Raw genomic sequence first — 12,484 nt, forward strand, 5'->3', positions numbered from 1 at the left:
TCCTGGCGCTCTAATATCATGTACTATATGGCTGTGATGGAAGCAAACTGAGGGTGGCATGGCGTTGGTTTATCTTTATATAAGCAGGGCGTTCGGTTCTTTGTACATACCCTTTCTTGAGAAGATTTTTATCAATTACATTAGAGAATTCTTGCATCGTTCCACCCGGATCATTCGAGTGTATTTTGCTCATTGGAACTATCGTTTCAGAAAAGTTTCCATATCACGCAAGCTGACCCTGCTAGACAAAGTGCGGAAATACATGTGTCTACCCGACTCACAGGGTGTGTCAGGGGGTTAACTCCTCGGATTGAATATATGCAAACGGAACTTTGAATCTTCCTTGGTGGTTGGAGTTCACAAGTAAAGCAGACAAAGATCAGCTCGGCTTTTTTTCTTTGACTGAATCGTGCACGTATCCAGACTCCAGGCTCCAGCGAATGCTCGTATTCGATCAATCACTTCAAATGACGAGTTTTCAGCTTGCAACAATCCCATCTTCGTTACTCGAATATGTACGCTTGCGACACTTGCGACACTTGCGACACTTGTACAAGTGGCACATTATCGTTGCTGTTGGCTCTCCTAAGAAATGATTTGCATCACAGCGTCCTGATGCATTGTTGAGCACAAGCGCCAGTCCAGCAAGGATTAGCGATGGAATCACAATCGTTTCCTTACAGGCTCAATAGCAATTTGTTGATCTCAATCTATTGTGATGATGCACCAATAAGAACTACCTGTGTCTGCCTCACCACCGTCATTTTTTATCCTATTCTCAAAGTAGCACTAACCGCTTAACTTTGGACACCATCCTTGGAAGATCGAATTGATCAGGGGTATTTCTGGGGAAGTCAATTCTTCTCCTTTCCAGCCCCCCTGCAAACGACCCCGATCCTTGTATACATTAGTCTTGTTGGCCATTGAACCAGGCGCAGGAGTGAGACGCTGCCTACACACTATGCGCTGATATGCTTGTACAGAGTACAAATTGTGACTCTATTCTGTCAGTCAATTCTACTATGCTATACAGGGTCTCCCCCGCCTACAAGCTGTCCGTCTCCTGCATCAACCTTGCGTTGTTGACTGGCACTTAACTCCCCTATTCGTGAAACGGATAGCCTTGGACGACCAGGCTGACAACACAATGTCACCCTGCCCTGGAGGAATGAGTACAGTGCTTCATGTCCCCAAAAAAGCGACTACGTTGCAGGCTACGCCTTTCTGAAGATAAAATACTCTCCATCGAAACCAGTGACTGACTCTCTTTTCCTTGCTCTACTGATTCGAAGCATACGCTTTGGATGCTTGGCCTCGACAGTAGTAAAATTCTATCCCTTCAGTGGCCAATTTGAAACTCTTGCTGCCATCTGGATGAATGAGGACGCGAATGCTGCGGCTGTGATCAAACACAAACGACGACGAGGGGGCAGCGCCCTCGAACGACTGCTGGTTACACGAGCTTGCCGAAGAGACGACGACACAGTGACGATGAATACCCTGTAATGAGACGAGATTCGAATTGAGCATGCGTCAAGCTTAGGTCTGGCTTGGCTTGGTACATTACCTTCATGGAGACCTTGGGAGCTTCAGAACCGGAATTTTGCCTGTGTTGCAGCTATCCGGGGTCTGGTGCTACTGGTTCTGGCTCGGGAAATGGTATATAAAATGGGCGCGTTCTCCTGATATGGGAATGCCGTGGTCACTTATGTGAATATTTCGACAGTCCTCGCTCTGTACTACTTCTCTCTTTATACTGTCACTTCTGGCTTTCATCCTCTCACTCACTGATACTGAGGAACCCCTTCATTGAGCATACATAATGTATTTCTCTCGTACATTTATCGGCCTCCTGGCTGCCAGCCTAGTCAGTGCCCAGCTTCCAGATGTCCCAGCCTGCTCGGTAACTCAACAAGATGTTCCCCTACAGATACAACAAACTGATATTTCCATAGGTCAATTGCTTCGTCTCGGCTCTCAACAGTGACGGGTGCTCCTCCCTGACCGACTTTGCCTGCCATTGCCAGAAGCCCGAGCTCATCTCAAAGATCCAGCCCTGCGTACAGCAGGAGTGCAACATCGCCGACAAGAACAGTAAGCCCCCTATCTATTCCACCCCCTCCTAACACTCCGTACAAAACAAAGGCCCCCTAATCGCCACAACCATCCAGTCGTCTCGAACGTCGTCGTCTTCGAATGCTCCGTAGCCGGCCACCCCATCCACCTCACCCCCATCGAGGAGAAAACCACCCACTCAACCACCCACTCAACCACCACCGAGACCGCAACCCACACAGCCACGACAACGGCCACCGAGTCCGCCCTTACTGCCTCCTTCAACAGCGCCGCGGCTTCTTCCTCGGCAGCCTCCTCGGCAGCCTCCTCGGCAGCCTCCTCGTCTTCTGCCTCTAAGTCCGCCGCCAGCGCATCCCGCGCCTCAACGACTACATCGACCTCGCTTACCGTCGCAACCACCGCGACCACCGCGACCACCGCGACGGAGAGCCCCAGTGCTACTTCCACCACGACGCTGTCTAATGACGCTGGCGCCAGCAAGGGTAACATGGTGGGTGTGGCGGTCATGGCTGCGGCTGCTCTCTACATGCTGTGAAAGGAACCCGGGATGAAAATGTGGGGATATCGACATGAGCAGGGCCAAATGCGGACTAGGTAGTAATATCTTTTTTTTTTTTGTAGAGCCATATTCCATATTTGACTTGACTTTTTGTGTAGCTTCCAAGTTGTTACCGTCACAACTAGCTCAGTAGTTTCTTCGGAGCATTGACCGTTTTGTCTGGGTTTCTACTAAGTACCTAGGTTGTGTTAGTAGCGGAACCTTGTAGACAGGGATACATATTTATATATATATATCTTCGTGATACGCACAAATGTTAGAACAATTGTTTAGTCCAGGGAACATCTAATGAATTGTCGGAGTGTATCATATGCTTATGTGCAAGGAGTGTAAGAACAAGCGACTCGGCTGCCGAAAGCCGCAAGTGTAGCCATCATAATATATTACGAGTGTTGGTCTTATGGCTAGGAATGTAGAAAAGATAGTAGGACCAACTCTGCCTTACGATGAGGTGCATGTTTCCAAATTACTGGCAAATGAGAAGGAGGAGTTTTAAACTTCTATTACTGCAGTACACACATTAAGTATGCTGAGAGTGAGACTGTCGGACTGTGCCATAGTCAATATTCTGTACAAATCCAAACCCAGGATAACGCCCCTCCGCCATAGACCTCAAATGCAAAGCTGACCCTGAAAAATGACACAAGAGGAAGTCTATGGTACCCATAACCTGACAAACCCTCCAACTTCCTGACGACACGTCACGCAGCTACCGAAGTTGTTCATGGCAAGGCTCACCCTGCACTCCTCACACACGCAGAGACAGCGACAAGGCCACGTTATGATGGATCGTGGATTGGTCTGACAGATGACACATTGTGGTCCGTCTGGCCCAAGTCCTGACGCCCCGGACTCCCATGTCTGTCCGTCAGCAGCCGGACGATTAGCCTCGGATCTTTTGGAGAGGATGAGTTTCTCTAGCATCTCGGATTCTTCCTCTGGTGTTGGTCTCCGTTTCTCGTTACCGCCCTGCGGTCTGCCAAGGTGTGATAGCTTTGATGACAAGAGAACCTGGGCTCTGTCGTGCTCGATTTGTCGCTGGAACTCACGGCGTGTCATGATGCGACCCTCTCGCCCTGCAGCAAGATGGGCAGCCAGGATACGTGCCTCATGCCTGCTTTCCTGATCGCGAGGGTCAAGAAGACGCGCAAAAGACCCCAGATCCATCAGTGGCTCATCGACCGGACTGCCTTCTCGCGATAAGCCCACGGGATAGGGGTTGCGTGGCGTAGGTGTTCGACGGCCATCAGATTCCTCTTCCCACTCTGATTCAGTGGTGGTCGACATCGAGATTACGCTAGTAGTATCGTTGTTGTCTGTGGGAATATAATCGGGACTTTGATCCTGATTGCCCCACGAGCCGCCCGCTTTCCACCAGGCATAAAGCTTGCCGTCGAGGTGCGACTCCTCTGACTGCCCCCATTGAGGGGTGGCGGAATTCTCTCTCTTTCGCATTTCCGTCTCTACGTCAAACTCGTTGTCTCCAGGAAGCTCCACCTCCCCATCAGCCGTCAGAATCCAAAACGGCAACGGGTCTGTTTCGGTGTTTTGATTCTTGTCCCGGGAAGCTCTCCCACGTGATCCGACAAGCTTCTTGAGCCATTGGGGCCGCGCACTGATGCCGAAACGATACAGCACCCTGTCAAAGCCGAAGGCGGTCCACTTGAGCAAAAGGAAGAAGATACCGCGGAAGAACGAAAACCCATGATAGCATCTGGCCGCGCCCCGGAATGCACCGACACCACCCGGATCGACCTGAGACCGAACGGATCGGGATCCCCCTTTCGGTTTCTCGATCTTCTTCTCCTTGCCATATCCAGTCTCCCATTCAGCGGGAGGTTCTGAGACATCGAAAGTAACTGGTTCTACGCCTGTAAAAGGTACATCCCGATCATGTGCCCCCAAATTTTGCGGGAAGGAGCTCGTATGTCGCGAGCGCTCAATCTCAGCTACCCTTTCTTCTTCTAACCATGTCATCCGTCTCGCGACGACTGTCTTGCCTTCGTTTAAGAATACCGCCTCGCTGGCAGCTGTGAGGGAAGTGTATCCGATACGCAACAAAGTGGTATAGAAATCTTCATGCCAGTTGAACCGGATGTTGCGAATCTGGTTGGCACCTTGCATGTTTTCATGGGCCAGGGAAAACCGTTGTCGGAGCGAGAGCGGTTGTCCCATGTCCGGTGGTAACGAAAATGCTGTGATTGCGAGAGCCAAGGCGTAGATAATCCCACATGTCACAATACCGAGAAGAATGAGTAAATGAGGTACAAAGCCTACAATGCAGACTGTCGGGAATTTCAAGACACCAGCATCACTTCCAACTGGAGAGCCGGTTAACAGACCCCACACCATGGCAGACATGAAACAAAGTCCCCAGAAGGCGGTATTGAATAGGCGATAACGACTCTGTTTCCCTAACACATCCAAAATATTGGAAGTTAAGCTGTTGCAACAGGATATGAGCGCAATAAGCAGCAGCTCAGGCGTCACGTTCATCCTTTCCAATACTTGGGCTCTGCTCAGCAACTGCAGTGCAGGATGGGCCGGCTCGCCGGACGAAGAACTGTCCTTGCTAATGCCTTGCTTAGGAAGACCGAAAAGCCCAAGCCCAATGGATTGACTGATCATCGATTCAGCCTCTGCAAAGGCAAGAGAATGTTCAAAGATAGACATCCCGGCCTCAGTCACCACTGCCCTCCCTTGCAAGGCGCATGAGAGCGTTTCGACGAAGTGACTGAGGCAAAGTCTCAAGAAGACTGGCCAAATAAAGACGTATGAGCCGTACGGGATACTGGTACCATTGGCGGAGCGATTCATCCTGACCGCACTACATGATTGTTCATCTGATTCCCACGGCAACAGTGTGGAACTAAGGGAATAAAGGAATCCACCACCAGCAGCGTGGTCAAATGACAATCGTTTCCCTGGAGTGCCATAACGGTAAAGACCGTAATCGGGAGACGTCTGGCATCGAATACCACGAAGCAAAGCGAGAATCTGGGCCATGAACAGAACGATAGGAATTATTCGTAAAGCCATGCGCCTGTGAAAGTCCAAGGTAAGAGGTCGTCGGGTTGAGGCATAGATCGTAATACGGTTCAGAATCAAGGCCTAGTAAAAAGTGTCAGAGGAATCTTGAGCGTCTTTTTTTTCGATAGTGCTTCCTACCACCGCGAAGCAAGCCAGCGACCACCGGCTGGTCAAGTATGAGAAGAAGCCACTGAATCTTCGCATAGCCTGGAAGAAGTCCGCCAGATAAACACCAGTTTCCGCCTGGGCCGCAGCATCAGCCATCCCATCTCCTGCAGCTCCAGCCGCGGCATGAGCCGCAGCCATTGCGGCATCGCCTTCCACTCCTGTCCCAGGCGCATGACCAGCCCACCGTGTCGCCAGGTTAGGCACTCCCACCAGCCTTGAAAGTTGTCTTGGTATTGCCGAAAATGAAAACGTCTCTAGTTGGCGCAAACCACGGAAAGGCATGGCGAGCAGCTCGCGAGGTGAGGAAGAGAGAAGAGAGTATCCGGTGGCAGCCTTGACTGTCGTACTGTTGATCGACGGTATCGCGGAAAGTGAGGCAGTGGCAGCTGAGGTTGCCGAAAATGCGGCAGTCTCCTGAGCGACAGACATCGTCCAAGTTTCCAAAGAGGTATTGCGGTGACCTTATTTGATGGCGTTCAAAAGTAAGTGAAGCTTTCCCACCAGTGGGCACTGGTGAAGGGTGAGATCATCCGTTCGCAAGACAGATGGGGAAAGGGGTATCAGCGCCGTCTATAAAACATGGCAAATGGAACCCACTCTCAAATATCAGTCAAAGAAGGTGAGACAAGGATAGAGCGCATCATCCTGGTTGAGCAACTGATGGAGTGTAAGTGGTTAGTTATCTAGATACCAGCAGGAGGTGAGGATGAGGATGACCCCAATTGTTGTTCCCTTATCAATAAATGCCACCCTGATTAGGTAATACTGATGGGCTCACACGTGCCTTGGCGGACTACCCTACCGCAGTGAACTATAGGAGGAGGAATATCAGATCCCCTGACCGGCTGCGACGTGAAGAAGTCGTACACCATCTTGTTCACTGGATCCTGGCATTTGGAGAGCTGGACGACCTCGGGACGATCCTGCAAGTAGAGCCAACTGGTAGCTTCGGGATGGGTTAGACGGAGCCCCAAGTTTTAAGGATCTCGAAAAGGAGGGAAATTATACAGATGGTTGATCTATTCCCCGAAGACGGGCTGCAGGATTGATTTGGTAAACGGAGTGGGCTCGAAGACGCCAATTGATGGCTCTTTGAGCATATGATTTGACGCCAGATGCCGCACCAGACGTTCTGTACTCCTTCAGTAAGCGTCTACATCCTAGGTGCACCATATATCTGCTTTCCCTCGGGCAGGGGGGAGGATGTGTTGAAGTCGGCAGGGATGAGGCAGGGCCGAACGTGATATAAAAACCTAAGTCATCGTTATGGTCATGTCATGTCATTCATTATCGTTATCATCGAGGCGTCGATAATGACATACGATCGATATGATTGCGTGGTTCAATGGGAAAATTCGGGGGCATTGTACATGTTGATTGGGATTGATCCATATCCAGGGTGATATACAACATACAGACAGGCTAGTATTCTAGACACAAAAACAAACCTCTCGCGTGTATCTGATGAACCTAGGGCAGCTGTTTCTTGAACACGTCGGCGATTTTCTTGGCCAGCATATCTGTTCTTGTAATTAACAGCCATTTATCAGAGAAGGAAGTATACATACACACGACGGATTGAGGCGCCTCGCCTATAAGAGTCAAATTTTTCAGTATTCACATTCCAGAGCAAAAGGGCAGCGAGGAAGCCAAGCCAAACAAAATGTCCCACATACCAGGCGTCCAAAACAGAGGCCCAGACCCATCAACCACACGCACTGCCCTCACGTCAGCACAGCAAAGATAACCGGAAAAAAGCATACGAATCAGAAAGGGAACGAAGGCTGCTAGACGTACAGTTCCGCACTCCAATCACCCTGCACTGGCTGTCCACCACCGCCATATGATCATTCGTTTTGCCCATCTTGCACATCGACGTCGCATGCGACATTGGAGTCGCCGTCTATCTCAGAAACGCGATGATTCCCTCGTCGGTCTTGACGCTGGGGCCCGGCCAGTACTCTTCCCAATGGTGAGGGCTTGGACGGCCGGCTTTTCCACACCTGCCGCATGCGCTTGAGAATCGCAACCATGACCTAGAGGTCGGCGTCCGTGGTCATCCAATTGGGGTTGATGAGGGGCGGATCGCCGCATGCTCGACGAGGAAACTGAGACATTCCCTCTCGATGTGGGGGTCATGAGTGTGCCTATGAGACTGGCGTGGTTATAACCATCATTCGGGGACTGAGTGGACCCGAGGTCACCGACGAAGAGGGAGAGAGAGAGATACTGGATCTCGGGCCAGTCGGAAGAATATTTCTCTAGGGCTGGGACAAAAACAAGGAAATTTAGTCTGAGGAGAAGAAGATGAAGAAGGGCAAGGAGGGGTATTTACCCCGTGCTGTCGTCTTGGAGACCCCTGATCGTAGATCTGCAGGGATCTTCTCAAAGCCACCAAACTCGCCTCCAGGGTTGGTGAGAGGTCCCGTGGCATTGGGGTCATACTGGACAACATCCGCCTCGGTGATGCCCAGACTATATCCCGTAGGAACATTGACACGGTAGACGATACCCGAGAAGACCTGGTCCTGCCTATCTTGGCCGACGCCTGGACGGTCCGCCTCGACAGGAATCCCATGCTTCCGGAGCAGATGCTTTAGACTCTTACCCGACGCAATGAGTGCCCCCAGCACATCCCCGGGACAGCAGCCCCACAGCGACGCCGGCACAGAGGCAGGAAAGGGCAGGCATTCTGTCGGCCGCAGGACGCCGGGACGGTGCTTCCGCCGTCGAGGCCGCCGAAGCCTTTCAGCTCTGGTCGCTAGAATAAGGTGGGATTGAGGTACACGAGGGTTTGCCTACACAGGTGGTTAGCTGATGGACTCAACAAGCCATGGCTAAGTGGCGTGGTCAACCTACGTGTCTATGACTCGGACGTCAACGGTCGACGAGGGGGGAGGGATATTCAGCGCGGTGGCAGCTTTCGGCTGTAGAAAATCAGGTGTTTCTGCCATGGCTAGAAGAGGAAGGACTTTCAGGGTGCTGCTTGTATATATATTAATCAATCAGCGAACAGAACTTTTTAGAACAGGCGAGATCTCATCCAAGCTTTGATGAAATCCCGCGTACAGAGTCTCAAGTCATACATCGAAAAATGCATGCTCGTTCAGAAAGATCATTAATTCATTTCATACTGTTCTGGTCATAATCTGCGGGGAGGATATCATCTATGAAACATTGACGCAATCCCTGGGAGTCTATCACAGTCTATACATCTCGCTACGACTGTACACTCCATCAAATATACAGGTATTGTCCAAGGGCACATACTGCCGTGTCATCACCTTAAGCGCCTCCTGTGCCACAAGTCCTCCTGTAAGAGCAGAGATGTTGTGTAACTCTCCACCCTCCGTGCGTCTTAATTCTTGTGTAGCCTCCAGGATTCTCTCTCGTGCACCTTCACCAACAGCACCAGGGTTGTTTGACGAAAGATCACCGATGACTTGGTGGATTTGGGTATCCCACAGGATATCGGCATCCAGAGACGTCTCGGCAACGTTCCCTTCTTGAATCTGCGTCACAACCCGGTCCAGAACCTGGCAAGCAATAAAAATTGGAATGAGCGATTCAGAAGAGCTCAGACTGTTGGTTATTGTTTTCAGAGTGTGGGCCTCCTCTACGTGAGGAATATCACGTCCATGAATAACCTTGATGTGGGCAGCGTTTTTGCAGAAGATTTCGATCTCTTTTTCTGGGATGGCGGCCAGCCGCGGTCCCAGCTGGGCTTCCAGCCTTCTCACTGTTGCTATCACTTCCTCCACATCCTGTCTTGCCTTGGACTTGTAGATATTTTGAAGCGAAACGTAGTCGGCCGATTGCGCTTTCATATCCGGTAACGAACCCGGCAGAGGGAGCACTTGGTGGGTTTGATAAAACTCATGGACAGCCGACGCAATGACCCAGAAATCAGCCGAGTCCTGCTGGAGATTCTTGCACTGGCCTGACTCAAAGATTTCACGGATGGGACCGCGCAAGCTGAAGGGATTTAGAGATTTCAGCACGGCGGCTACTGCTTCGTCATAATTCTCTTCGCCGCCCTCCGGGGTATTTGTTCTCGCACTAGCTCGAACGAGCTCCCGGAACTCGGATTTCTCCTTGTAGTTGGAAGGCGCATTGCCATCATGGGCTCGTTTCCACTTCTCTAAGTAGTGAAGTAGCAAGAGAACATATGGGACGTGGCCGTGCTGATGATCCTCCATACTTTCCAAGTTGCCAATGCTGCCGGCGGCAGCTGCTAGTTCCGGCCATGGATTGAGTAAACGAAGGTCCTGAGTCGATTCTGGATCTGGATGAGTCTCTACTATGGGAAACTCTGCAGGGAGCTGAAGGGAAAAGACGGAGTAGAATCCAACAGAGTGTGTATATAGCACTGGGATATTCAATGCCTTGGCAGTCTTGCAAACAGTCTCAAGCGATGATCGCTTCATCGGCCCGGTTACCAAGACTAGCTTGTGCTGCGTAAGGAAATCAGGCTCCTGCTGCAGAACCTCTGCGATTGTCTGATAGGGTTGTTAGTATATAATCTTTGCCGTTGAGTCAAATAGAATGCTCTGGGAGTGATCATGGATACCTTTGAACGAAAGCTTCCTTCCACGTCGGGATTCAGTTCCCTCAACAACCGACACGTTTCTTCGGCCCTGAATTTCCCCAGACTCTCTTCCTCGAGAAAGAAGTTCACCCCAAGATCAGGCTTAGTGACAACTGCTGGGTCCACAATCGTAAAACCACCAATACCCGGAAGCACAAGGTTCTTGAGTGCCTCGACGCCCACCACCCCCGAAGCGCCAGTGCTCTGGTTTCCCCAGGGACCATCGGAGTTGATCAAAAGGACCCGGGACTCTTCCAGAGCTTGCTGTCCGCTAGCCGCCCACAAGCGCAGCTGGCGATCATACTTTCTTTCTTTGGAGGATGGCCCTACCAGGGCACTGGGGAAAGCATCAGTCATACTGAGGGGTTGGTGGGGCGTGCTGAATTGGCGGGAAAAATGTTGCAGATGATGGTAAAGTCAACTTTTGTGCCAAGGAATACCAGTATCGCGTATAGCATAGCATCAGACACTCCGATCAGCTCAACACCGGCGTATCCAGTGCTTGCAGATGCCTTGTTGATGATGGCCATAGAGACATGCTTGAGAGCACATCACATGACCCGGGAGGCGCGTCGGCCCGTGCTTAGAGCAGCGGCCTGAGGCATTCAGGCATCCACGACAATGACTATGACGCCATGAACCCCGCCATCCACAACAGTCACTTTTCACATGATTTTGCGGCTTGTGTACTTGACAGAGACAGAAGTTATATACAGTAGAGAAACCATATACAAAACTCAACGAAGGCAGATCAATTGCTCTGCCCAATGTCAATCCTGGCACCTGGGATGTGTCCTCCTTTGCTGTACGGTCATTCGCGGATAGGCTGAAAAGTTCTGTGGTTCTCATCGCGGATTCCCCCACACCGGGGCGGTTTCCTTTGCTGATTAGCTACGGACTTGGAGTCTTGGACTGTCTGGCCCTGGGATAATCATCAACTAATCTTTAGATCGAGCGGCGGCAAACACTAGAAAACCTTCCTCGCGGGATGCATCGATTGTCCCGTCTCTCCTTTTTCTATAGAACCCGGTCCTTGCTCTTTTCGTCGTCTTCTGCTACTAAGTCTTCTTCTCTCCCCTGTCGCCTCTACCCTTCCTTTTCCTCTTTCCACCCTCATCCGGCTCATCCTCATTCCACAATGGCTAGTCTGATCGAAGCCGCAAAGCGTGCCGCCGGCCAAGCTGCTGTTGCCAACCACTACCCCACGAATCCCAAATTCGTCGGTATCGGCAGCGGTTCCACAATTGTCTATGTCGTCGAAGCGATCAAGGAATCGGGCATCGATACCTCTCAGACAAAATACGTTCCCACCGGTTTCCAGTCCAAGCAGCTCATCCTTTCCGCCGGGCTGACAGCCGTTGAGTTCGATTCGCTACCCGAAGGGACCGTCCTCGATGTCGCCTTTGACGGCGCTGACGAGGTTGATGATGAACTCAATCTAATCAAGGGCGGCGGTGCCTGTCTTTTCCAGGAGAAGATCGTCGCTCTCCAGGCTAAGGAGTTCATCTGCGTTGCTGGTTCGTCATGACTCATATTGCTCGGCGCATGTACGAATCAAAGTGACACTCGCATTAACTCTTAAACAAACAATTTACAGACTCGCGCAAACTCCAATCTCGCCTCCTCACGAACTGGAAGTACATTCCCATCGAGGTCGCCCCGATCGCTGCCCCCCGCGTCCTGACCAAGCTCAGAGAGCTGGGCAGCATCCAGCCTGCCATCCGCCTCAGCGGCACCTCCAAGGGTCCTTTGAAGACGGACCAGGACTTCTATCTCATCGATGCTCCGTTCCCACCGCTTCTCACCAAGGCGGACGTTGCTGCGGGCAAGGACGGCAGCGGAAAGGCTGGCGTCTGGGAAGCCAATGCGCTGGCTCAGGCGATCAAGATGATTGCGGGTGTGTTGGAGGTCGGTATCTTCTCCGGCGTGACAGGGCCTCAGGCTCAGGCTTTGGGAGGCATTGGTGGCCAGAAGCCCATTGCTGCTTACTTTGGCATGCCCGATGGCTCGGTATCGGTCAGGAAGGCCCTTGCTTAATTTGCCTTTCTCACTTTCACATTGGA

General features: G+C 51.4%; 5 protein-coding genes across 5 annotated transcripts, besides 4 other annotated features; 2 read left to right on the top strand and 3 right to left on the bottom strand.

The window, feature by feature from the left end:
- The first annotated feature begins 520 nt into the window (after window positions 1-520).
- Window positions 521-550: a microsatellite.
- A 1,272-nt stretch (window positions 551-1,822) lies between these two features.
- ACLA_084300 (CFEM domain-containing protein) lies at window positions 1,823-2,611 on the top strand (the record flags this gene model as incomplete). Its single annotated transcript, XM_001268160.1, has 3 exons — window positions 1,823-1,903; window positions 1,956-2,094; window positions 2,172-2,611. The coding sequence occupies 3 exons, from the start codon at window positions 1,823-1,825 to the stop codon at window positions 2,609-2,611; spliced, it is 660 nt and encodes a 219-aa protein (XP_001268161.1).
- Window positions 2,245-2,274: a microsatellite.
- Window positions 2,357-2,397: a microsatellite.
- Window positions 2,471-2,498: a microsatellite.
- Window positions 2,612-3,155: 544 nt separating the features above from the next.
- On the bottom strand, window positions 3,156-6,262 carry ACLA_084310 (putative ubiquitin-protein ligase (Asi3); the record flags this gene model as incomplete). The annotated part of the gene is made up of 3 exons (XM_001268161.1): window positions 3,156-3,203; window positions 3,299-5,746; window positions 5,804-6,262. 3 exons carry the CDS (start codon window positions 6,260-6,262, stop codon window positions 3,156-3,158), a joined length of 2,955 nt encoding a protein of 984 aa, XP_001268162.1.
- A 1,041-nt stretch (window positions 6,263-7,303) lies between these two features.
- Window positions 7,304-8,787, bottom strand: ACLA_084320 (uncharacterized protein; the record flags this gene model as incomplete). Its single annotated transcript, XM_001268162.1, has 6 exons — window positions 7,304-7,353; window positions 7,402-7,425; window positions 7,510-7,551; window positions 7,795-8,100; window positions 8,169-8,587; window positions 8,693-8,787. The coding sequence occupies 6 exons, from the start codon at window positions 8,785-8,787 to the stop codon at window positions 7,304-7,306; spliced, it is 936 nt and encodes a 311-aa protein (XP_001268163.1).
- A 246-nt stretch (window positions 8,788-9,033) lies between these two features.
- ACLA_084330 (NEDD8-activating enzyme E1 regulatory subunit) lies at window positions 9,034-10,778 on the bottom strand (the record flags this gene model as incomplete). Its single annotated transcript, XM_001268163.1, has 2 exons — window positions 9,034-10,332; window positions 10,404-10,778. The coding sequence occupies 2 exons, from the start codon at window positions 10,776-10,778 to the stop codon at window positions 9,034-9,036; spliced, it is 1,674 nt and encodes a 557-aa protein (XP_001268164.1).
- A 781-nt stretch (window positions 10,779-11,559) lies between these two features.
- ACLA_084340 (ribose-5-phosphate isomerase RKI1) lies at window positions 11,560-12,458 on the top strand (the record flags this gene model as incomplete). Its single annotated transcript, XM_001268164.1, has 2 exons — window positions 11,560-11,938; window positions 12,019-12,458. 2 exons carry the CDS (start codon window positions 11,560-11,562, stop codon window positions 12,456-12,458), a joined length of 819 nt encoding a protein of 272 aa, XP_001268165.1.
- Window positions 12,459-12,484: the final 26 nt, after the last annotated feature.

The sequence above is a fragment of the Aspergillus clavatus genome, genomic scaffold (assembly GCF_000002715.2).
Source record: "Aspergillus clavatus NRRL 1 1099423829806 genomic scaffold, whole genome shotgun sequence".
Lineage (NCBI taxonomy): Eukaryota > Fungi > Ascomycota > Eurotiomycetes > Eurotiales > Aspergillaceae > Aspergillus > Aspergillus clavatus.